We start from the raw sequence: 27,848 nt of genomic DNA on the forward strand, positions 1-27,848 counted from the left end.
TTATCATATATTGATATTGTATTTCTTGGCTGTTGTATTGAAGATGTGTGTTAATCTGGAGATTGTCTTCTGTCTTGGCGATTAATGCGGCGTCGTTTGCATAACCTAATATTTGGAGTTTTTTGTTCCCCATTCTGTAACCATGATCTTTAAATACTGCTTCTATTATTTCGTCCATTATTAGATACATTAAAGAGCAGTGGGCTTAACGGGTTCCCTTGTCCGACTCGGCTTTGTACTGGTATAAACTGTGTTAGTTTTCCATTTATCTTTGCCTGTATTCGATTATGGAAATAGATGTTTTCGATGGTTCGTATAATATTGATTGGCATGTATCTTCTATACAGTAAGTGTAAGACGTCTTCGACTTGGATGCGATCGAAAGCCTTTGTCAGGTAAAACATAGATATGCTGTTTATTGTACTCGATGGCCTTTTCTGTGATTTGTCTTAGTACGGAAATAAATAGTACAATACTGGCGTCTACGCTACAAACGCATTCAATATGCTAAGGAAAATGTGGTCTTCACATCAGATGACAATTAAAACCGAAAGACTATTCAACAGCAACGTGAAGACTGTATTACTATATGGAGCAGAAACTTGGAAAGTGTCAAGAAAATGTATTGGACAGATGCAGGTATTCATAAATAAATGCCTAAGGAAGATTCTTAACATTTACTGGCCAAACCGTATATCAAACCAAGAGCTATGGACAAGAATTAACCAGAAACCTATGTATATCTAAAATAATATGCAAAAGGAAATGGAGTTGGATGGAGCACACACTAAGGAGACCTGACACAGACATAGCGAGGCAAGCCCTAGAATATACACCACATGGAAAGAGAAGACCAGGTAGACCCGTAGAAATGTGGAAAAGAAATTAATGCTATAGGGCTTTTCATTGATTGTCATTTGCTTCGAGCTGCTGTCATATGTTGTATAATCTGTGTATAATACTAATATACACAGAGATATGTCAACAATAGATCAGGCTAGTCATATGCCACTCAATGCATCGGGGTGTAACGCTGATATCAAGTACGGTGGTCTAGCTATCTTTGTCTGTCGTGCGAGTGTGAGCGTATCTACCAAGAGGTGGGAGTAATGGAACGACAGTTACACAGAGGCGGCAGCCATCATATGCTAGAGAGAGAAAGCTGAGCGCCAGTAGAGAGAGAAAGATAGACCACCAACCCGAACTGTTCTGCGTTACTCTATTTTTCGAACTGGCCTAATCTATTCTGTTATATCTATGAATATACACGGATTATACAACATATGACAGAAGCTTGAAACAAATGACTGTGAATGAAAAGCCCTATTGGGAAAACCTGGACAGAAATAAAGATCAGTGCAAAGGATAAGACAGAATGGAGGCAGACAGTTGACGCCCTATGCTCCGCATGGAGTGAAGAGGAATAAGTAATTAAGTAAGTACTGGCGTCTAAAAAGGATCTTCCGGATCTGAATCCTTGTGAGAAATCTAAAAAACGAAGTACTGATGTCTTGTCAAGAGCTAATGAGAAAACTAATAAGAGGACTTTTCTATAGAGGAAAAAAATAATAATACATTCGAATTATAAATTATATTTTGAGAATTTCAATTTTACAATACCAATTTTATTTTTTACAGATATATTCCCTACAAGCATTTCAAATTCATCCTTAAAATAAAGTTTAATAGGTACATAAAATGAACTTATAAATTTCTGTTTTGAAAGGGTTGTAGATACCTACTATATACCTACTCAGATCTATACCTACTCAGCATCATATTGAGAAATCACAGAATCGTAAATATACAGTAATGAGCACTCACACTAATAACCGGCAAAATAACGCAAAAGATGGAAAACATATTAACTTGTGAGATAAAAAGAGATGAAACTGGTAGAAGTGGAACTTATCGTTATAAACGAATAAATTAACATAACCTTGGATAAGAGTTTTAACCTCCATTTTTCACTTTGAGTGATATTGGGCTAGTTTCTGGGTCCGTGTATTTTCATACACCACCACACAAACCCGCCGACACCAATGTAGTTTAGAAATAGCTATCTCTAAACTACAGTGGAACCAGCGGGCTTGTGGGACATGGTATGAAGGTACACAGACCTAGAAACTACCCCAATATCACTCACAGTGAAAAATAGAGTTAGCAGGTTAACACTCTTAGCCGACGATAACATTACATAGTTTCCCACCTTTAGATCTCTGTGACAGGAGTATTTTATAAAATTCTCCTGGCACAGTGACAGTTCTCATACTCATCTGATACGTCTAAAGGTGGGAAACTATGTAATGCAATGTTAATTTATATGTTTATATCAATAATTTCTCTCAGTTTCATCTCTTTTTACTTCAGAATGCATCCCATGTTTCCCATCTTTGGCGTTATATCCCATATTTTGCCAGTTATTAGCATGCTCATCACTGCATATTGGACTTTTTACACATAGTATCTTAGAATCCCTTAGAAGTAAATAATAAATCATGTACCTAGTTTTATTTTCATCAATAAATTCATGAAAGTATGACTGATGTTGAAAATTCATTTGACATACTGGCAAATAATTGTAATTCCTTCAGAGGAGGTGTCCCTAGAAAGAATAACATATGTTTTATATTAAAATATATTAAATTCATATTGATTAGCAGAATAAATAGAGTTTTTAGGTTTAATTCTCCTCATTCACATAATTTAATACCAGATAATGTCGCCCTACTTCCATATGCTAATGACCTAGTTTTTTATATAACAGCCTAAACCCCATTTTGGACTCCATTCACATTAACCAATATTATCAGATATTCATGAATAGTGTCACCACAATCTTCTTTAACAACATACTATTCTTTCATAGATCTGGTCGTTATCACAATATAATCCCATATATACCAAAAATTCATGCTCGAGTGAGAAATTGGAAAGCCAAGCAAAGGATAGGAAAGAGTGGAAGCTGATTCTGGAACAGGCCAAGACCCACCATGGGCTGTAGAGCCAATGCTGATACCTAAAAATGAACTCAAATATTTAGTGGTCTTTTTGTCCCGCAATCTTAACTAGAATAAGCATATTGGAAAAACTATTAAAGGCATGGCTGTGCTGCCTAGTAAGGCCCATATAGATTTTTGAAGCATCTTTATGAAACCAGCACGTAAACAATTATTATAGATTTAAAAATTAGACTCACTATGGATAGAGTAGTAAGATGATACAACGAATGCAGAGGTAACCGTCTATATTTGTTATCAATGGTTTCTAGGAACATGGTTCTTCAAAACAGATGTCAATGATTTTTAGAGTTTAGATAAAGACGGTTATGTACCAAATTCATGAAAAAAATTTACACTTTCTCAGAATCATCCAACGATTTGAAACATATACTCATACCTTCAATTATATATGTCATAGATTCCCTTAAGGCACTTTGCCACTGGTTGTAACTTCTCAATAGATGTGCCTACAGAATTACAAAATTATCATTCCAAGACATATTTCGTTTATTTTATTTTGCGTTGTTTTGCAACCCGCTTTTCAGTATTTCTGCAAAGGCCTGCTCCTCAAGATGCATATTTAAAAGTTAATGTAACAACACTGAGGACTGTTCATAGAAAGTTTATCACATTGAACAATTTCTTTTCATTCTGCAAACCTAAAACGACAGCACATCAAAAATGATGTCAATGATATTAAATAGAATTTACGTTCTTACCGATTTTCATCCATGGGGCTGTGCCATGGGCAACAGGAAGAAACTCAAATTTTTATGGTGCCTGGAATTTTGCCACATAAATAAACACACACATTGCCTTTGGGTTAAATTCATCATAATCCCAATTCAAAATCACCAACCTTCTTAGAAAACTGGAGAAATACCACAGTAATGCACATTAAATTCGAAGTAAACCAACTTAACAATTGCAAAATATGAGAAAACAATAATAAATAACTCTAAATAAACAACTGTTTGTTTATAAGGTTATGTTTGGAATAAACATACAGATCTACTCACTGTTGCCAAATGTCACCAATTTAGATAGTTACTTGTGATTAATTGTTTGAATACATTCAATCAATAATCAGAAAATATTATTTTTCAAATTTTATACAAGTGTGTACGTAAAGGATTTTACCATTTATGAATTTAATTTTCAGCTTTTTGAAAAAAATCGATAATCATAATTATTTTATTATAATTTTGGAATATTCTTTATCGGAATATTTTAAATCTTGCAACAGCAACATTTTCCTCCTAGTCTACTGCGCAGTCTGCTAGGAGTTTCTGCAAGCGCAGGAACCGCATAAAAACTAGAGTGAACTAACTGTTTCGAATAGCAAAAAAACTGTGCCTATACGTTGAAAATGCTATATAAGCGGACTATTCAAATTTTTTTCCAAAATAATTTTGTAGGATTTTTGAAGATCTATAAGACTATGTAAATTAAATTCCATAACATTCTTTAGTTTTTAATTGGGGTGGGTTTAAAAGACTCGAATAAGGGGGTGTTTGCTCGTAAATAGAGGTTTTAAACAACTATATCTTGCTAACTATTCACTGTAATGAAAATATATGTACATACAAGACTGTAGTTTTTAGCTACAAAAAGTAGCTAACTAATTAAAAAAGCTACAATTTAGTAGTCTATAATTTTTTTCGTATCTCCAGTATTTTCGGAGATATTTTGAACAAAAATTCTATTTTTATTTTAACTCCAATGTTTCTAAAATTAGGCCTTTTAAATAGGTCAAACTTCTTGGGTGTATTTATAAATGCAAATATAAATGGAATTACAGAAAGATGAAGACCAATTTTTAATTAGGTTGGTTAGGGGTTGTTTTCACTGATTTTTTCGTAGAGAAAAGCAGGTACCGATCTTTTTTTGATCATAAGTCGCTCAATTGTTATGTTATAAACATTTTATTATTTTTTTTTTCTGGAAGGTCTAATTGTATGCTTGAAAAAAGATTATTTAATCTTCCTAGAAAAATGCAAAGTTTTTGCAAATTATGCATTTGACGAAAAAAGCTAACCTTTAACATGCCGAAAAAGAATTTGGTTTGTGTTACTAAAAGATACAATTTTGATATCTAGATACAGTGTTTTTGATTAAATGCATATTTTTCGAGTTATTCTCACAAAGCCCTCAAAAAAGGTGGATTTTTTCGTCAAAAAACTGTTACTTTCATTTCAACCGTGAATAACTCGAAAAATATTAGTTTTACGAAGAAAATGTAAAAAAAAATATTTTTACATCGATTTACATGGCTAAAATGTAATTAAACATTCCCACTCCCGAGATGGGGTGGCAACCACCCCCAAATTTCAAGTAAATACATGCTGGACGAAAAAATTGCGAGTCAAAATGCTTCATTTGCTGGCCTATAGGTATTTTTCGTTAATATTTAAAAAAGTGACCAATATTATTTAAAAGAAAAGTGTCAGCTCAAAATTTTGATCTTTTTTCTTTGTTAAATCAAATATCATAATTTCTTTGGTTTTGTCTTTTACACAATTATTTAGAAACATTTACTTATCTATATTCTTCGTTTTTAATTTATAAATTTTAGCAGTTACCTACCGTTTACTAGTAAACTTCATTTTTATCTCTCCTGAAAAAAGTTGTTTTTTGAGTTGTGACACCTTTCTTCTGGATGAGCGATATCTACACTTACGCCAGGGAAATAGGCGTCAAAAATGGCAGTTTTTTCGGTTAAATCGCTACAGGTAAAAATAGGGTAATTAAATATGTTATTTATAGTGTCCTTCTTTTAGTTTAGTAGATGAGCAAAGGTTTAAAATGGCAGTTTTTGAATTTTAGTCCGATCCTTTGTTGATTCGGAAATTTCAAAATAAAATTAAAATTTCGGAAAAAAAATTTGCTATAACTTTTGCGAAAATGACCTTAAGACTTTTAGTTCTGGATCCCGCGTATGAAAAAAAAGTTGATTAATAGCAAGCTGAAAATTTGTTAATAGCTTAAGGGTGTCTAGTCGGATAAACTTTAATATATCGGAACACTGGAACAGGGGCAGTTTTAATTGTGTAACAGGTTAAAAATTTGTAACGGTCAGACCACGAAAACGACACATTTATTTTGTCCGACAGAACAGACTTAAACTCTCCGAACAGAGATTAAACTCTCATGCAAAAATCAGGCCGCTATTTATCACCTGTCATAATTCCTGTCATTTGACATATTCTACATGTTCCACTCATTAAAACGCCCATTTGGTGATAAATAGAAGTCTGATTTTTGCATGAGTGTTTAATCTCCGTTCGGAGAGTTTAAGTCTGTTCTGTCGGACAAAATACATGTGCCGTTTTGGTGGTCTGACCGTTCCAAATTTTTAACCTGTTCCACAATTAAAACTTCCTCTGTTCCAGTGTTCCCATATATCAAAGTTTGTCCGACTAGACACCCTTGAGCTATTAACAAATTTTCAGCTTGCTATTAATCAACTTTTTTTTCATACGCGGGATCCAGACCTATTTCATATTGCGCAAAAAGTTGAGTCAAATAGTCCATATAATGCACAAAAAATTTTAAGACGATTCGTCAATTAGTTTAAATTTTATTCAATTTGTTTATTCCCTTTTTTTTGCAATGTTATTGTTAAGAAAATAATAATGTTATAGCAATTCTGTGGAAACCGCGTGAAAGAAGAAGAGTTATATTTTCAACGCATTTAAAAAAAAAATCATTAAAAAAAAGTCAGCTTTATCATTCCGAAAACATTTTTCTAAAGTAGGGTCATTTTTGGCTTATAAGCAATTTGAATAACTTTGTTAATATTGACTAGACTAAAACTACTTGGGGATTTGAAAAGCTGGTATTTTTACACGAATTAAAAAAAACGTTTCACCTAGGTTAATCAGGGTCAAAGTTAGCCACTTTTTTTATTTAATTCACAGCTGCTTTGTTTATAACAATTAAGCAACCTAACTAGCGCCATTTTGAAATTCAAGGTATATAGTTTATGTGTAAAGTTTGACTAAACTTTGAACTTCAATAAAGTGGTTAATAAAGCTTTAAAAATTACGTGCTAACGAAATCGATTCGTGATCGGTGGAGGGGAATAATTATTAAAATCCGTGCACTCAAAAAATGAAATTGATTCTTCAAACATATGCTGTAATTAATATCTCCGGAGCTTGTTGATGGATTTTGATCATAATTTTTTTAATTTGTATGTACTCATAGTCTTGTAGAATACGTTATGTACACATATTCCCACCTAACATTACAAAATGTTAGGTGATATGAAAAATAGGGATATGAAAAATAGATTACGACCGATTCCAAGACCTATCAAATATACATTCTATAATTTGTATGAGAAGTATGGCAACTAACAGTGTGACAGGAGAATTTTATAGATGCAAATATATAGATGGCTATTAAAAAATAGGGATTGATAATAGAAGAGTGAAAATTAAGGGTTGTATGTATTTTTTAATTCTACACCAAAGAAAATTAAGGTAGACAATTTTGTCAAAAAAATAAAAAGAATGTCAAGGGGGCAACCCCCTTATAATTTATAGGCATGAAAAATAGATTAGAACCTATTCTCAGTCTTACAGGATATACGTGTAAAATTTCATAAAAATCGGTCAAGCCGTTTCGGAGGAGTATGGTAACTAACATTGTTACAGGAGGATTTTATGTGTATAGAAGTAACTGTGAATTAAATAATAAATGTGGCTAACTTTGACCTCAATTAACCTAGACAAAAATACCAGCTTTTGAAATCCCAAAGTAGATTTACTTTACAGGCAATATTAACAAAACTTTTCAAATTGTTTTTGAGCCAAAAATGACTCTACTTTAGTAAAATGTTTTCGGAATGATAAAAATGACTTTTTATAGATTTGTTTAAATGCTTGAAAAATATAAGTGTTCTTCTTTCATGTGCTTTCCACATAATTGCTGTGTCATTATTATTTTCTGAACAATAACACTGCAAAAAAGCTCTGTTAGATAAACAAATTGAATAGAATTTAAACTAATTGACGAATCGTCTTGAAATTTTTTGTGCATGATATGTACCTACTGGTTGTCTCAACTTTTCATGCAATATGAAAGTCTTAAGTGAATTTTCGCAAAAGTTAGAGCAAATTTTTTATTTTCGAAATTTTAGTTTTATTTTGCAATTAGCGAAGCAACAAATGATCGGACCAAAATTCAAAAACTGCCATTTTGAACCTTTGTTCATCTACTAAAAGATGAATACTCTAAACAAGATATTTAATTACCCTATTTTTACCTGTAGCGATATAAACGAAAAAACTGCCATTTTTGACGCTTATTTATTTGTTAATAATTAAAATTCCCGTCCGAACTGTGACGGGCATTTTTGTATTTATAATGTATTAGTTATACAGGGTGTCCCGAAAAGATTGGTCATAAATTATACCACAGATTCTGGGGTCAAAAATAGGTTGATTGAACCTCACTTACCTATATACAATAGTGCACACAAAAAGAGTTACAGCCCTTTGAAGTTACAAAATGAAAATCGATTTTTTTTCATATATCGAAAACTCCTAGAGGTTTTTTATTGATAATGGACATGAGGAATTTTTATCACAGCAACATCGTAAAAAAAAATTATAGTGAAATTTGTGCACCCCATAAAAATTTTATGGGGGTTTTGTTCCCTTAAACCCCCCAAACTTTTATGTACGTTCCAATTAAATTATTATTGTGGCACCATTAGTTAAACACAATATTTTTAAAACTTTTTTGCCTCTTAGTACTTTTTTGATAAGCCAGTGTTTATCGAGATATTTTGAATATTTGTCGAATCCACCACATATTTGTATATGGTTAAGTATGATTATAGACACCTGTTAATAATCTGAAAATTTATTTATAACTTAAATTTTTTGGTATATTTTGAAAAAGAAGCCACACCTCGATAAAAGTTGACTTATCAAAAAAAGACTAAGAGGCAAAAAAGTTTTAAAAACACTGTGTGTAACTAATGGTACCACAATAATAGTTTAATTGGAACGTACACAAACATTTGGGGGGTTTAAAGGAACAAAACCCCCATAAATTTTTTATGTAAATATAGTAAAAAAGAAGCCGCTTCTCGATAAAAACTGGCTTATCGAAAAAATACTAAGAGGCAAAAAAGTTTTAAAAACGTTGTGTTCAACTAATGGTACCACAATAATTAATTAATTGGAACGTACACACAAGTTTGGGGGGTTTAAGGGAACAAAAACCCCATAATTTTTTTATGGGGTGGACAAATTTCACTATAATTTTGTTTTAAGGTGATCCTGCCATAAGAATGATACATGTCCGTTTTCAATAAAAAATCTCTGAGAGTTTTCGATATATTGAAAAAAATCGATTTTCATTTTGTAAATTCAAAGAGCTGTAACTTTTTTTATGAGCACATTTGTACTAAGGTAAGTTAGATTCAACCGAACTATTTTTGACCCCAGAATGTGTGGTATAATTTATGACCATTCTTTTCGGGACACCCTGTATAGTACCCAAAAAACCCATTTGCAACCTGGCTGCTCAAGTGTCCCGACAAAACCTTATTTCTCTGGACTAACTCTAGTCCAGAAAACCACTGCGCAGCCGCTAGGAAAAATATTCTAATTCTGATTTTTTGCACAATCTTACTCAAAAAATACCCCTTTTAACAAATTTGCATGTTGCCAGGACCAAAAGTTGGTCAAAAATTTTTTAAACGTTTTTTTTACTAAAATTATTTTTTTTTGCATGGAACAATTTTTTTTAGGTTTTTTGGATCATTCTAAACAGAAAAGGTCTTTAGTGACTTTTCTCTAAAGTTGACAGTTTTGACAGATTATAAGCGATTAAAAATTGCGAAATCGGCCATTTTTAACCCTCAAAAACTATGTGAAAAATTGAAAATTTGAATGTTGCCCAGATAGGTAGATATTCTTTAAACATCGATTGATGAAATCCTGAAGAGTTTTTTGCAATACAATATTCAAAACTCCTTTGTTTTTTAATTGCTAATCAAGCGTGCGCGACACTATTTTCCACCGTTGCATGTGTATGCAGTATGGTGCAAATGAAAGGAATAAATTCGTTATTTCGTAAACCGGCGACTTTAAGAAAAAATCCCGAAACAGGTCGATTTTTATTTTTAAGTTATGATATTGTGACATATATGGTATACTAGTGACGTCATCCATATGGGCGTGATGACGTAATCGATGATTTTTTTAAATGAGAATAGGGGTCGTGTGCTAGCTCATTTAAAAGGTTCTTCAATTCTCTATTCAGTAATATAAACATTTATATAATTATTTATACAGGGTGTCCAATAATTGAATTTTTTGTCAATTTGCCAAATGATTTAATTTAATAAAAAATTTTTGGACACCCTGTATAAATAATTATGTACATGTTTATATTACTGAATAGAGAATTGAAGAACCTTTCAAATGAGTCAGCATACGACCCGTATTCTCATTTAAAAAAATACAATATCATACTTAAAAATAAAAACCGACCTGTTTTGGGATTTTTCCTTAAAGTCACCGGTTTACGAAATAACGAATTTATTCCTTTCATTTGCACCATACTGTATACACATGCAACGCAACGGTGGAAAATAGTGTCGCGCACGCTTGATTGGCAATTAAAAAACAAAGCGGATTTTGATATTGTATTGCAAAAAACTCTTCGGGATTTCATCAACCGATGTTTAAAGAATATCTACCTACCGTGGCAATGTTCAAAATTTCAGTTTTTCACATAGTTTTTGAGGGTTAAAAATGGCCGATTTCGCAATTTTTCAATTTTTAATCGCTTATATGTCAAAAACTATCAACTTTAGAGAAAAGTCACTAAAGACCTTTTCTGTTTGGAATCATCCAAAAAACCTAAAAAAAAATTGTTCCTTGCAAAAAAAATAATTTTAGGAAAAAAACAAAAAAAAACGTTTAAACAATTTTTGACCAATTTTTGGTCCTGGCAACATGCAAATTTGTTAAAAGGGGTCCTTTTTGAGTAAGATTGTGCAAAAAATCCGAATTAGAATATTTTTCCTAGCGGATGCGCAGTGGCTTTCTGGACTACTCTGCTACCTACTAATTTACTGATTGAATCATTTTTAGATGCGTTTGATGTGGCTCTAAAGCATTTTAAAAATGTCGATATTCTTATTAACAATGCAGGAGTTGGACACGATAGACAATGGGAAAGGGAAGTTGATATAAATTTGGTAGGTAATTATTATTCAAATTAAAAAAAAATCAATTGATATTATTTATTATTTTCCTTTTGCGTTACGCAACATATAGGTACTTCGTCTCGCATCAACAGAACATTGAGTAACGCCACTGGAAGAATAATTTCAAACCAAATCATTAGAAGAAGGTTGCATATGACTGGCTTAAGAACAAGAAGACGTTCACCTGATCCAGTACTAACCAGGGAACATCGAGGATTGAGAAGACGATGGGCTGAAGAACACCGCAACTGCACAATCAATGAATGGAGAAACTGTTTATTTACAGATGAGTCTAGATTTCATAAAAACAGTTTCGATGGTCGTATTTAGATTTGGAAGGAACGAGGAGAGAGGTATATAATGACCATTATAGGTTACCTACAATTGCTTTTGTGGAAGGCTATATTTGCCTTTGGGGTGGTAGGTGTAGGTACACGAGTGGTTCTGACAAATGCCACGATGATGGCTCAGAGATATAGAAATATGGATGTAGAACCAATTGTTGTACCATTTGCGGATGCAATCGGTGAAAGTTTTGTGCTTATTACCGACGTCTCCACCGTGAAAGAATAATTGTGAACGAAAGATTACAGCATCATGCCAATGGATGATGAGAATGGAGTGGCCAGCCCAGTCAGGGCCGGCGATAACGGGCCTGCAAGGGATGCACTGCAGGCGGGCGCCCCTGTTTGGGGGGCGCCAGAATGAGCTTTTTTTCTGCTGGTGTTATGCAAAATACTAAAATAGAAAAATTCATTTTTTTTAATGTGGTTTAAATTCGTCATAATACCCTAATCAGTGTTTGTTAGTTTTGCATATCACACATGTAAAATATACAAAAATATGCAATGCCGCATAGAATTCTTACCATGTAGTAATATATTTATTGGTCAAAGATATTATATTTCAGCCAAACAACTTTGCTCTAAATGAGAATGCTTTGTTTATTTTCTTCAAATTTCTTGCAAGTTGTTAAGTTTTCTTAAATGAATGATTTCTAGTAAAATAAACACGATTGTGATACTGTTTTCTTGCCGCCAGTGTAATTTAAGTATTATGTACTTATTAATAGGTATTGAGTATTAATCCCATAAAAACATAATATTTAAAATAAACATTTTACATAAAGTTTAGTTTAGAGATTTTTAGATTTAGATTTAGTATTATTTCATGTGATTATACCTATACTAATACAAAAAAGTTTTGTCAGTTGTACTCTACAGTGAAAGAATCCAGTATTGCATTCAATTAATATAAAATTATATTTGTTAAGTACTCAGTACTTTTATTAAATTACGGTTTCACATTGCTGCAGAAATATAATCTTAAGGTTTTAAATTTATTATTTTTATTTAGTTAAATAAAAATGGATTCAAAAAAATTATCTGGGGCACAAACCGAAGAAGAAGAGCCGAAAAAGAAGAAATGACAAAAACAATCTTAGTTCTCTTAGCCAATTTCTTAAAAAAATTAAAATGAAGTTATTCTGTCAGATCATGGATCCAATAGAACTGTAACCGAACTTTATTTACCGGGGACATTTGCGGGGAGCCTAACACCGACTAAGTCGATGCCTCGCTGCCCAGAACACACATTTTTAGGACACAAGTCCAAAATCAAGTCATTAATATGGAGGAAAGCTCTTCTAGCTACCCCTAAAATCAGGTGGTTTAACCACATAAAGTAATACAGAGGATGTCCGATTACCCAGGGCATCCAAGGAAACGTTCAGTACAAAGCCTCCTCATTCGTTATGTACTGCGATGGGGTGGGGTGGTGTTATAGCTTGGGGGTCAGATAGATACCACTCCAGGTTATGGGCGGTCAGATAGGTAGGTCAGTGACCGGTTTGATCTTCGGAAATGTGGGTCTCACTGTTTCATTAAAACACACACACGTAATGTTCCCAAGGCTGGGGTTGTACGAGTATCTGCATGGGCGCCCATGCAGGCACGCTGTCAGGGAGGCCGTGCCACCCCCTAGCTTTTCGAGTGCTTTAAACTATATATTGTCATCCAAAGTATACAAAATGTAATGTGCAACATCATCACATCGAGCGGGAGTCTCCACAGAATCGGCACTGCACCATCTTGTACAGAGAGTGGAGTACGTTCTAGAAAACCAAGAGGTGATTTTGGGTGCATTTCTCGATATTGAGGGAGCATTTGGCAACACCTCCTACGAAGCAATCACAAGAGCGATCCGTCTAAAAGGAATAGACGAAACAAGCTGTAGATGGATAGACTGCATGCTGAGAAGCCGTGTGATATGCTACGTTGCTAGGGGATACAGTGTCAGCTCAGGTAGCCAGAGGCTGCCCACAGAGGGAGTCTTATCTCCTCAATTGTGGAATCTGGTCATGGATGGCCTGATAGCTAGACTCGACAACGATAGGCATCACGTGGTTATGCGGATGAAATAGTAATCTTAGCCCACGGAAAATTTAATGGTACACTCAGAGATCGAATGCAACAGGCTCTGACCGTAGTTACAGAATGGACTTCAAATGTAGGGCTTAACATCAGTCCTCTAAAGTCTAAAATCATGAAATTTACTAAAAGAAGGAATTCAGAGGAATTAGGTCCTCTAAGTCTAAATGGCGTACATTTAAATCTGGTGAGTGAAGTAAAGTATCTCGGGATAATATTAGACTCAAGACTTACTTGGAATCAGCAGATAGAAAGAATAACGAAGAGAGCGGTATCTACGTTAATGGTAGCCAGACGTACTCATGGAAAAATATGGGGTTTGAGACCAGACATGGTATATTGGACTTATAACATGGTAGTAAAACCCACAATTACGTATGCATCAGTGGTATGGTGGCCAAAAGTGCAGCAAAAAAGTGCCGTCATCAAATTAAGCAAGGTGCAAAGACTTGCTTGTCTCGGGATCACGGGGGCTATGAGGGGCACACCTACGGCAGCTATGGAGGCACTACTGGATCTCCCTCCTTTACATATAACAATAAGAGGTGAGGCGACAATGGGCTATTATAGACTGCGAGAAAACCTGAGCAACGTACCAGTTAAATCAGGACACAGTAGAATAACGAATAAAACTAATGATGCCGAATGGATGATGATTTCTGACCATATGACATCAAGATTCAATCCTGACGTACCGTTTCAAGTGGACATTTGCCCACGATACGAATGGGACAGAAGAAACTCTCGACCCAGACTGCAGGGTTGCACCTGGTATACGGACGGGTCTAAAACTGCAGACGGTTTGGGCGCAGGAATATTCTGTAGTGGTGGAAATTTCAACATTTCTATTACACTGGGAGAATATACCTCCCTATTTCAGGTAGAGATTTTTGCAATCTTGCAGTGTGCAAGAGAAAACAACCTGAGGGAATTCGAACTGTAGCGGGTTAACATATTTATGAACAGATAGCCAAGCAGCCATTGGGGCTCTTATAAGCCCTAAGGTGAACTCTAGGCTAGTGTGGGAATGTCTACAAGAACTTGATAGGCTGGCACAACATAACAGTGTTATACTGGTATGGGTTTCAGGTCATCGGGGCATATACGGCAATGAAAGAGCTGATGCACTTGCCAAGAGAGCATCAGCTACAAAATACCTGGGTCCAGAGCCGGCCGTGAGAGTGCCAAAAAGCACCGTCCGTGAACGAAAAAAAAGTCTGGATCCGAAGCCAACACAACTCACACTGGGAGAGTGTACCCGGTCAAACACATGGCAAGATGTGTATCGGACGGACATGTGCTAGTAGGGCTGAGTTACTGCTGAAAACAAGCAGGAATCAGCTCAGAGTCATAACAGGTTTCCTCACTGGACATGAGCCAGTTAAGGGTCACTTGCATACAATGGGGCTGTTTCATGGAGACTTGCGCTGCAGACTATGTAACAGAGAACCTGAAACAGTCAACCATATTTTGCATGACTGTGAGGCATTGGATCGGAGGCGGCAAACACTTTTCGGAGACATCGAAGTGACTCCAAAATTAATTGGCACCCACTTACTAGACCTGTACAAGCTGGTACAGGGTTCCATAATACTGGAATGGGTTTGATAAACGAATGGAAGATGTACAATAAGCCAAGTGGCTGCAGTACAACCGGTTCACAACAGACGGCTTCCAGGAAAAAAAAACATCTTCACGTCTGGCCCCACCCTAAAAATTTTTATTAGGAATGTGTGTGGGGGGGGGCGCCTGTGCTAGTTTTGCAGGCGGGCACCTAATACCCTAGCGCCGGCACTGAGCCCAGTCACCAGATATGAACTGCATAGAACATGTCTGGGCCGCTATAACGCGACAACTAATTTATGTGTTATATACGTGTTATAAAAGCTGTGAAGCGCATATGGACAACTTTGGATTAAATTTTTTTTTAATGTATTAGTTGAGAGTATGCCTAATAGAGTGCCTAAGAAGTTTAATCCGAAGGTCCAACAAAATATTAAAATGTTTTATTTATGTTATTTAAAATGTTTTATTTATTTAATAATTATGATTCTGAAGCGTTTTAAATGCCTGCTCAGATAAGGGACAGGGGTTAACAAAACTACTTGAATACTGGGATCGAAATGGGTCTAAATAAGAAAGAGCAAGGACGCTTAAACGTTTCTTTGCGGACGGCGCTGCAGCGGTTGTTCGGAGAGCAGGCTAGCGTGGATTCGTCTTAAGGAATGGAAGGGTTTTAGAAGAGCTAACTACCATTACCAAATAAACAAAGGATACTTACACTGACTGGAGGACCTTCCTACTATTTAAAAAAAGGAGGACGCCGTTTAGAAAGTCCTCTATTCACTACTGGGTACTTACTGGACATATCTCCGTACTTACGCTTACGGGTACCAAATGGGGTGACTTCATATGAGATTCCTCTTTTGGGTCTAATTAGGCAACTTTCAACATCATTTTAGGCTTCTATGCCACTTTCTCTTTTCTTTTTTACTTAAACTCAACGTTACATATGTATTAGAAATCTGGTTAATAATTTTCCAGTGGGTTACAGAAATAAAAATATGTACTCTGTCAAAATGTTTATTAAAACTTCAAAAAACTTTTTATTATTTAAAAAAAAACATATTCTCGAACAGGAAATACAGACTTTAACATAGGAATGACAATACAAAAAATTTAACCTTTTATGTCTTTTACAAACCAAAATATTCAAACTTTATTGAGCGGTGTATTTATTTCAAAACAAAACTTGACATATATACTTCAAAATCATCTAGCTATCAGTTGTCACTTCATATTATTTAATTTTACATATTATAAGAGCTTATTATTTCTAAACAAATGCTTAGACAGCTATTATAGCAGAATGCAACAAGGATAACATCTCAAAATCTCATTTCTAAGTTAATTTTTACAGCCTTTAATATCTTTCATACAAAACTTTTATTATCACGATAAAATCATTTAAATTCGCTTTCATTTTTACCATTCCTTCTTTAAGAGGAAACAGTAGCGATCAACAGGTAGCGAAAACGCGTTCCAAAATTGCGGCTGTAATTTTGAATATTTTTTCGAGATATTTGGCACACGTATTCGTAATATAATAAAGAATGGCGGTACAGAGCCCAATTTGAAAAATATTTTAATATGTGGAAATTAGGTACTCTGTAATTAAATACAAAATTAAAAAAACGAGCCTGTACCGCCATTAAGAAGAACAAAAAAATAGATTCAAATAGATCAAATTCATCCAAAAATCACTTTCACTATGGAACTAGAAACTTCTAACTCCGTTAATTTCTTAGACCTTTCTATCACCAGACTAGATGACCATTTCAGCTTTGGGATCTACCGTAAAACCACTCAAACAGATCAGGTAATTCATTCATCATCTAATCATCCTCTTTCCCACAAACTTTCTTCATTCCGTAGTTTTATCCACAGATTAAATTCTATTCCTCTTTCATCTACAGAATTTAACAAAGAATTAAACATCATTAAACAGATTGCTATAAACAATGGTTATGACCCTGATATCATCAATAAACTCCAACATAAAAGAGAGCTCAGATTACTTCAACAGTCAGCTTTTTCTTCTACTTCATCTACAACAACTCCGGTTTATGCTTCATTGCCTTTCCATAACCCTAATCTATCTGAAAGAGTTAAATACATTATTACCAACTCCTGTGATAATATAAAAATTTCTTTTAAAGTTAATAACACCCTTAACAAGAGTTTGACCAATACTAAGGATCCAATCAACTACATGAACCGTAGTGGTGTATATAAACTCTCTTGCTCAGATTGTGATGCTACCTACATCGGTAGAACTTGTAGATCTCTTGCCACCAGATCCCTAGAACATAGTAAGAGAGATACTACTTCCTCTTTCTCACATCACCTTAAAGTCAATAGACATGAACTTAAGATTCCTGAGGGTGTCCAGTTGGTGCACAATATACAGCAGAAAAACACACTCCGATTGGACTTGTATGAGGATTTGGAGATTATCCGAGACTTGAGGTCCAGTCCCAATTGTGTGAATAGACAAACCTCCCTTAATCGCAATTTTACTCCCATTCACCGTCAACTTTTTTCCTAAATTCCTTGTTTTTTCAATTTATCCTTCACACTTAGCAACTTTCCTGACCTCACCCATAAAACCTTTAACTTAACCTTCTTTTTCATTCTTTTTCATACTTCACTTCCTTCTATTTCCAAAATCTCCTTTCATACTAATCATTTACTCTACAACCCCCAGTAACACCAACACAACTAATTCACCCTTTGCCATTTTCTCACCCTACTTTTCCCTTCATAAATCATTGACCTTATCTATTTGTCTGTTCGCCGCTTGGGTCTTTACTTCGTTCGTTGATCTTTTCCAAAATGTTTTACTACGCTATTCATTTAATTCTTCTTTTTCATACAGGTCCTTTTTCCTTTTTATTTTATTTTTCTCTTTCTTTTTCTTTTTCTTTTTATTTTTCATTTTTAAAAAATTTTTTTCTTAAAAATTCAAAATTTTAATATGTTGCATTTAACTTTCTAGCCACTCTAATCTCTAACTTTACAACTTTATTCTTATTTTACTATTTTTAACTTTTAATTATTTTCCAAATACAGTTTGTGTCTTGTGCATCCGGTTGACGCACTTCTTTTGAATCTTTTGTTCATTTACACATTTTATCAACTTAGTTTTAATTTAACAATCAAATAATTCCATTTTCTTTTATATGCATAATGTTATAATACTTCCTATATTTTTGACTATAACTAACACATTTTCACATTCCGTCAATTATTTATATTTTTCACTTAACAATCTTATATCAGTTACCTCAATTCTCACCAATTTTTTTAATTAGTTAATTTCATACAGAATCAATATCTTACTAGACTTATACAACCAACATTACAGTTAACAAATTTATATTTCTATACACACTAAACAACTGTTGTATCACTTCAACGTTTTAACTTTCACCCACAAGGCTATTTTAGGCCAAAAAAATTATTAACTTTCATTAACCAATAATGCTATCTTACATTTTGTTTTCATTACCATATTATGACAATAAGTTCGATCAAATTTAATTTTATAGTCAAGTTTATGGTAATGGTTGTAATATTTTTATAAAAATAGTAAATTTAAATTCTAATATTAAAAATTAAAATTCCAACACAGTCTTAAACTTAAATTTCCGTAACCACATTGGATCTTGACCTTGGTTAATACCTTAAAAATTCCCTTTCCTGGATGTCAATGTTACTGACATTTGAAGTATTTCAACTTCCTTCTAAATCATTGACAGACTAAACGTAGTTCAATGTAGACCTAATAATATAAAAAAAAAATCTCTTAATTAATGGAGTAGAGCATCATGTTCCTAGTACTAATCCGTTGGCATCCAATGTAAGCCAAATTGTAGATCAGATTTCACCATGTAGTTAGAACATACATCTTGACCAGTGTTTGGCATTGTGGCTATTTAGCAAGGACAGAGAGTAAGTAATCGTAACCACACTTTTCAATTTTTAACATTCAAAATTTCACCCTTTTCAATTTTACTAAGTGAGATTACTTACTTTTAGGTTCACTGATGATGGACTGATAAGTCCGAAAACGTTTTGAACGTAATCCGTTTGGATTTTTAAAAATTTTTAGAATTTTTATTAAATATACCAACTACACTAGGGAGTTTTACTTCATGTTAATTTTATTTAAAAAAATAGACTTTCTTCAAATAAACTTTTTTATCCGATGCCTAGATTTTGTGTCATTTTGGAACTACTAATGAAATAAAAAATTTTAGTAGTTCCAAAATGACACAAAATCTAGGCATCGGATAGAAAAGTTTATTTGAAGAAAGTGTATTTTTTTGTTCTTCTTAAGGTACAGGCTCGTTTTTTAATATTGTATTTAATTGCAGAGTAATTTCCACATATAAATATATTTTTCAAATTGGGCTCTGTACCGCCATTCTTTATTACGAATACGTGTGAAACACGTATATTACGAATATTATTGGAACGCGTTTTTGCTACCTGGGCCCTGATTCTAAATCAAATTTCGACACTAAACAAGTCGCTTTCAATATGGCGATGGCGACTGTCGAAATTATTTGACACGGAGATGAATGAATGGCCAAAAGCGAGGTTAGGTTTAGTTTAGATGTGTTTTGTTTATTTCTTGCAAGGAAAACTAAATCAAAAGGTATTATAATATAGCTGGGTTTAATTGAAATTTGCTTGTTTTGAGGAATTAGATAGAATAGTATTAAATTAGAAATATAATAATTGAGAATGTCCACAACATGAATCATCAACTCAATGAAAGATGTGAGGTAATAATCTGGGAAAATTAGTAAAAAACAAGGAAAATTAATTACCAGCTATTTTATTGCTGGACATGCTGAAATAAAATCTTCAAGATTTCCTATATTAGTAATATAGCTGTGCAAAGTCCACAGAAAGTGTGCTATTTTGTTTATAAACAAATTAGCGCTCCGAAATCTTTTTTTTTATTATTGCTCTAAAACTCCGAAAATTTTAACTTTAAACCAAAACACTCACATAAAAATTGACAGTAATTTAATTCTGCACATTAATAATTTATTCCAATTTCCTTCGACGGAAATTTTCTTCGGAAAATTCGGGTTTTCCAAACAAAATCTTTAATTTTCAACTAAAATTTGAGGGAAGTAATTATTTATCAATAATTAAATAATTTGGTGACAGTGACATAAATCTTTTTTGTTATGAGTGTCTTGAAGATATGAAAATTTGTATGTACAAAGAAGACCGGAATTAAAAGGTATCTAATGGTTCAAAGATTAAAATCCTGTTGTTTATAACTCTGTCGCAAATGCCGGTCAAATTTGACCGGTTATACCTGGAATCACTCCTCGCAATTCAATTTGTTTTTCTTCGAAAAGGACACAGAAGCCGTGCTCTTTTCAACAGCGTTAACTTAATTTAATTTAATCTAATATTTTCTGAGGGGTTCTATTTGTTTATAAGCCAAAAAATTGTTTCTTTATAACATTCCCGAGACCGCTCAAATGGTCCAATTTCAATCCTGTAAGGTACGTTGAATAGGTATAGTGCTTTTTTATATGAAAATCATAGTTATTCTGGTGTATCATAATCTTTCTGGTTATTATTTCGACCGAAATTTTTTAATTAACATTTTAATTATTGCTAAACTATTGGTTAGATTGTCGCCGGTCTCCTGATATACAGAGAGGGGCTAAATTATGGAATAAATTCATTTTCTCTAAAATGGACGATTTTAGAGAAAAATCCCGAAACAGGTCGATTTTTATTTTTAAATTAAATTTCTTGGCATATATTTCAAACTAGTGACGTCATCCATCCGAGCGTGATGACGTAATTATTTTTTTAAATAGGAATATGGGTTCGTGTTGTAGCTCATTTACAAAGGCGTTCAATTCTCTATTCAGTATTATAAACATTAGTTTCATTATTTATACAGGGAGGCCAAGAAAAATTTTGAATTAAATTAATTGACGCAAGAAGAAGAATGCATGTAATTTATTTAACTCAAAATACATTGTATTGCTGTCAGAAAATAGAAAAAAATGTTTATTTTGCAAATAAACATTGCTTTTAGCTTAAATTAAAAGTTCAAACTGCCAATAGGTAGGAGGGAGTCTGTTTGTGATTTAATTTAAGCGAAAAGAAATGTTTATTTGTGAAATAAACCTTTTTTTCTATTTTCTGACAGCAGTACAATGTATTTTGAGTTAAATAAATTACATACATTCTTCTTTTTGCGCCAATTAATTTAATTCAAAATTTTTTTTTGGCAACCATGTATAAATACCTAATGATATTAATGTTTATATTACTGAATAGAGAATTAAACGCCCTTTCAAATGACCTACCACACGACCCCTATTCCCATTAACAAAATTATCGATTACGTCATCACGCTCAGATGGATGACGTCACTAGTATGAAATATATGCCAAAAAATTGTAATTTAAAAATAAAAATCGACCTCTTTCGGGATTTTGCTCCAAAATCGTCCGTTTTAAAGAAATGAATTTATTCCATAATTTAGCCCCTCTGTATAATCTACTATAATAAATCTTTCATGTCTTCAATTATTTAATTATTGATAAATAATTAGGTACTTCCCTAAAATTTTAATTGAAAATGGCAGATTTTTTGGGAAAACTCGGATTTTCTGAGTAAAATTTTTGTTGAAGGAAATCGGAAAAAAAATAACTTTGTGCAGAACTAAATTACGGTGAATTTTTATTTGAGTGTTTTTGGCTCAAAGGAAAAAATATAGGAGTTACAGACCACTAATTGAAAAAAAAAAAGAAGATTTAGGAGTGCTAATTTGTTTATAAATAAAATAACACACTTTCTGCGGACTTGTCATACCCCATATTACTAATATATGCAATCTTAAGATTCGATTTTAGCAATAAAATAGCTGGTAAATAATTTTTCCCAAAAATGGTATTTTTTCGATAATTTTCCCAGACTATCAACAAAATCCAAGAAACCGAAGCGCCAACCCAAATTCTGAGCAGTCTCAACATAATAAGGTTAATATCCCCAAGAATCGCGCGGTGTCGAAATGAAATTGCGACTGTCGAAATGAATTAGAATCAGGCCCCTGTTGATCGCTACTGTTTCCTCTTAAATCAAATAATAATAATGAGAAGATTTCTCAATCAACATAGGTATTATAATAAAAGATTGCAGTAGCATTAAAAAAAACATTTTCTTGTCACACTTAAACAAATTTCCATCGTCATTTAACCTGTGGGTGGGGCTTCTTCAACTTTGGGACTTCTTCAAATATGACGACAAGGGACTTCTTCACGTATGATGACAGCAACGAGGGACTTTAGACAATGGGAAACAGGACAAAAATTGAAACAAAACCAGACATCTAGGCACTTGCCACATCTCGTCGGGGACTCCGAATAAAAATACCATTCGACCAAACTTCAAAAAAGACAGAACATCCACCAACCGGCCATAACTACGTCGCAATTTATTGGTATTCGGTCTCGGCTTTTCACTTTAAAAATCCAAATTAAGGAGTGAAGCTTTCAACGGGTATTTATCACTAGTCACAAAACAAAATGCAAACCATTCATTGACTTCACATAACGATGATACGCAATTAATGTCGGCATGGCGTGGTAACTATTCTGTGAGTTCAACCTGCGCCAGATGCGTGCAATTCAGATGTTAAATTCAAACTGGTCTCTCCTTCTCACCCCGGCTCGTATCAGGTGAGGTTACAAAACGAGAAAAATCGCGCAATTACAGTGCGATTTTCGTCCTTAACGGTGCTTACTTGACAAAAATTATTTGCGTCGTATGATCGACATCTGCAAAGAACTTCCGAAGGCCACTAATTTTAAAATTATGCGTTGGAGCAATGGAATATTCTAACAGGGCGGGTTTTAAAATATTTACGATAGAATTGACTTCACGAAAAATAAACTAGAAAAATAGATATTTTTGGAGATAGGTCATAAAATTAATGTAGGTTTTTTCAAACGTTACAATTATTATCAATTGTTGAGCAGTGTATAATACAAGTCTTATTTTTTTAGAAGGGAACCATAAATGGCATGGTCTTGGGAATTGAAAACTACTTAAAAAACCACAAACAAGGAGACGAGGCCGTGATAATGAACTTGTCATCAATTAGTGTTCTACAACCTGTTCCTATATTTCCAGTATACGTTGGAACGAAGCACGCAATTGTCGGCTTGACAAGGAATTGGGGCCATCACTTACATTATGATCGAACCAAAGTTAGAGTTGTTGCCATTTGCCCAGGAGCTACTGATACTTCCCTTCTTAGAACAGATGTATCAAAATTGTGTTTTAATGAAGATTATCGATATATGCATCAACAGGTGATCGAGAACTTTGATGTACAAAGGTACGGTCTTAAAAACTTCATAAAAAATTTAACTAAAAACTTAAACTTCAATTATTTTGTCATTTACTAAATTTTGCATGTTTTGAGTATTCTTTTTCGTGGTTACCATTGTTTTGGTTTTGGAGGAAAAGGAGGAAGAAGTATAAGAAGAAGGAGAGTATCATGGTTGAATCATTTAAGGGACTGGTTTAAATGCAGTTCTATAAAATTCTTTAGATCAGCTCTAGATAGAGTAAGGATAGTGATGATGATACTCAACCTCCACTTGGGAAACGGTACTTAAAGAAGAAGTTTTAGGACCGTAGTTTTCACCCTCGCTTACGACGTTGTTCAGTAGATCTTGTAGTTCTTGTTAGTTTCTGGCAATTAATACCATATCGTTGGCATTTTCTTTTGCCCTTTAATTCGTCCAATTTTGAACATAGGCTTTCCCCAGTTTCCTCCATTCGCTTCTGAGGTTAATTCATTTGTGTTTTCTGTTCCAATGTGTTCCTCCAATCTTTCTAATGGCATCTCCTCATCTCATCTGGGGTCGTCCTCCTGCTCCCTTTCCTGTCCATGGTCCATTGTTGGCATAGAGGATATTATTAAAAATTCTTCCGTTAACTTAGAATTTATTAAAAAACGGACAACATCTTAGCTTTGACATACGTAAAGAAGAAGCAACCTTTTTGAAGGGTTAAAAATTGTCCGCTTCAAAGTAAAATCGACGGGTCTTGGGGTTTCCGGAAGGAAAAAACCTCATATATTGAAAATAGCTTTATATATTTGCGTTAAGGGGAAAGGAACAAAATGCAAAATTTTGACGCCTGTCAAAATTTTCAATGTATTTTAAATGTAATCATTTTTTTTTTCGAATCCTGAGAAAATTAATAAGTATTTTTGAAAAATTTAAACGCAGAATGAAAGATTGCTTTATTGCCGAGGGCCGAAAGTCCCTTAGAATGAATAAAAAGTTTCGTTTGAATGAGATATTTTAAATTAAAAATCACACTAAATTTTCTCTTAGTTTTTCACCCCTGTAACTTATTAAAATAAACATTATATAAGTTTCCAGGGACTTTCGACCCTTGGTAATAACGTAATATTTCATTCTGCGTTTAAATTTTTCAAAAATACATATTAGTTTTTTCAGGATTCGAAAAAATGAATCCCATTTAAATAGCATTGAAGCCGAAAGTTTGTACCCATCCCCTTAATGTTTTTACTTATTTATAATAAATTTTGTGTTTTTTCAGTGCTAATCATGTTGCCAGAGAAGCCATGAAAGTTCTAGAAAAAGCTGAGAGTGGCACTGTGTGGGTCATCGAAAACAGTCAACCGCCATATGAATATAAAGCTCCAGACTGCGAAGAATTTAAAAAGAATACATTAGTATAGTAAACATGTATAGAATAAAAATACCTATATAAAACTAATAAAAATTGTATTAACACTCCCCAAGAGTCTTTTGACATTAATTTATAAAATATACCTCAAAATTATCCTTTTTCTTCATGTGTCTTGTTTTTCTAGAGCGCAAGCAGCAAGCCCACCTCGTGTAAATCAGGAACCACTCCACCTCGCCCCAATGCTCAAGACTCCAGACCATCCTTCACTCCCAAATAGAACGTTGAAAACGCTAGAAAAGCTTCAAATCAGCAGAATGCTTGCCATTTGGAAGCACTGGGTACAAGGTCTCCCTCTTGACGGTGTTTTGGATTGTTAGTACATTTTGCGGCTTGCGCTTTTTGTTTGCGTTTTATTAATTTTTTTGTCTAGTTTGGATGACTCACTATATATGATCTCTCTGACTGCTAGAAGTAATCTAATCGGCCTGTGATTTTGTGGAAATATCTGGTTCTTTCCTGGCTTCAAGTGATTCATGGGCTTCCTTCCATTGGTTTGGGAAGAGCCTGTATCTTAGTATCGCGTTTGTTATGTATTATGTTTGTTATACAATTGCTTGATGATTATGATGGTGGTGTGAGATTTATTATTTCTTCTTGTGTTTCAGATGTTTCCAGTTCTGTTTCTTCGATAAAGTCTATGTCTCGTTTTAGTGATAGCTCAGTGTACACTCTCTTTCAAGAGTCCTTTCCATTACCTCGGCTTTCTCTTTTACAGAGTACCTACCTAGACGATTTCGTTTTCTCCTTATAGTGGAAAAATGGGTTTGCTATCGTTTCTTAAATTTCTTTGAAATCTCATATTTATATATTTTGGCCCGCTTCCTCCACTTCTTTTGCGTAGATAATTGTCCCATTTTTAGTTTCTATTCTATTAGTGCCCGGTTGGCTTGTCGATTCAGTCGGTTTATCCTATTTTTCTCTTCCTGATTTCTTGTTCTTTTGGCTATGTTCTTTTCTCTTATCATAAATATCTTTTATTTCCTGATTAAAAATCTCTAAATCATCACATTGAATTTTTCATATTTTTCATCTTCAAAATAGCATTTTTAAAGTGCAAAACTGTTCATAAGTTCATAAAAATAAAAACAAACTCAAATATTTACATATATAATTTATTTCATTAAATTATTGACAATTAAAATATAGAAGAATTTAACGTTATAATAAAAGTGTTAAATATAATTAACCACGATATAATATATTACCACGAATATGAGTTTCACAACGTGACAAGACATCTCGTAACAGTACAGTTCGTAACCCCACAAATTGTAACGAACAATCCGTAACGCCGACAGTTCGTAACGGAGAAAATTCGTAACTAGCACAATTCGTAACGGTATATTTCGTAACATCATCATCATCACGTAGCACTACAACCCTGGGGGGTCCTGGCTGAATGTACAACTTTCTTCCAATTTGTTCGGTCATCCATCAACCTAGGGTCAAATGGGATGTTCATTTTTCGGAGATCTGCTTGGATATTATCTCTCCATCGCATTCTGGGACGTCCGACTGGTCTTTTGCCTGTAGGAATCTCCTCCCATACCAGTCTTACAAGTCTCCTGTTATGAAGTCTGTGCACGTGGCCTGCCCATCTTAGTCGCTGTGATTTAATTTCTTGGACAATGTCGGTGTCATTGTATAGTAGAGTGCTTTTAATTCGATGTTGGTTCTGATCCTATACTGCTTTGTGTTAATGTCGTGGTGAGGTCCGAAAATTTTTCTAAGTATTTTTCATTCAAAACGTTTGAGCTTTTCTTCGTTTGATTCGGTCATGGTCCACATTTTGCATCCTTATATTAGTATAGGTCTGACGATGGATTTATAGATTTTGATTTTGGAAATTCTTTTAAGATTTTTTGATTTTATAAGCTTATCCAGTGCGAATAGACAGCGATTCATAACGTCAAAATTGAATTATTCTGTTTATTTTTATTAACGTGGAAACCAACTTTTATTACAATTGAAATTAAATTTATCAATTTAACGAACCAGCATTAGGATACCAGCATTAGAACCAGCATGCACTGACGCTATATTTTTAATGAGGCAAGTTCAAGAGAAATCGTTGGAATACAACAAACCGGCATATTTATGTTTCGTGGACCTTAAGAAAGCATTTGACAGGGTCACATTAAAGGACGTTATCCATTTGTTACACTCGAGGGAGGTACCTCTAGGAATAATTAAAACGATCGAAAACATCTACCAGAACAACACAATAAAAGTAAAAGTGGAAGATGAACTAACTGACCAAATTGAAGCCGGCAATGGGATAAGACAGGGGGATTCGTTGAGTCCTTTATTATTCAACCTGATCATGAACGAAATAATAAAAAAAGTAAGAACTAAAAAAGGATACCAAATGGGAGAAAAACAACTTAAAATAATCTGCTATGCGGACGATGCAATACTAATATCTCAAAGGGAAGATGATTTACAACGTATGCTGCACCAATTCAACATAATCGCCAGAAAATTTAACATGTTAATTTCCTCACAAAAGACAAAATGCATGGTTATAACAGCAGATCCAATAAGATGTAAAATGGAGCTGGAAAGTCAGAAAATAGAACAAGTGATAAAGTTTAAATACCTAGGCATCACACTATCTAGCTACGGAAGGTTCGAAACAGAAGTGGAAGATCAAGTGAATAGAGCAAACAGAGCCGCAGGTTGCCTGAATGACACAATGTGGAGAAATAAAAATATCGGAAAAGAAATGAAAGGCAGAATTTACAAAAACAGTCATCAGACCAATAATGACAAACGCGGCAGAAACACGACCCGACACAGAGAGGACAAAAAGATTGCTTGAAACAGCGGAGATGAAAC

General features: G+C 33.8%; 1 protein-coding gene and 1 long non-coding RNA gene across 2 annotated transcripts in view; one reads left to right on the plus strand and one right to left on the minus strand.

The window, feature by feature from the left end:
- The window catches only part of LOC114327112 (15-hydroxyprostaglandin dehydrogenase [NAD(+)]), a 35,430-nt gene extending 10,368 nt beyond the window's left edge, over positions 1-25,062 (plus strand). Inside the window, exons 3-5 of the mRNA XM_028275618.2 lie at positions 11,123-11,229; positions 23,285-23,619; positions 24,858-25,062. Of these exons, the coding sequence (XP_028131419.2) occupies positions 11,123-11,229; positions 23,285-23,619; positions 24,858-24,999 (584 nt within the window). The 3' untranslated portion in view covers positions 25,000-25,062. The remainder of the gene's footprint in view (positions 1-11,122; positions 11,230-23,284; positions 23,620-24,857) is intronic.
- Positions 1,577-4,004, minus strand: LOC126883357 (uncharacterized). Its single transcript, XR_007697620.1, has 2 exons — positions 3,722-4,004; positions 1,577-3,661 (listed from the first exon to the last, which is right to left on the minus strand). It is a non-coding gene; the product is annotated as an uncharacterized LOC126883357 (long non-coding RNA).
- Positions 25,063-27,848: the final 2,786 nt, after the last annotated feature.

This window comes from Diabrotica virgifera, chromosome 4 (assembly GCF_917563875.1).
Source record: "Diabrotica virgifera virgifera chromosome 4, PGI_DIABVI_V3a".
Classification (NCBI taxonomy): Eukaryota; Metazoa; Arthropoda; class Insecta; order Coleoptera; family Chrysomelidae; genus Diabrotica; species Diabrotica virgifera.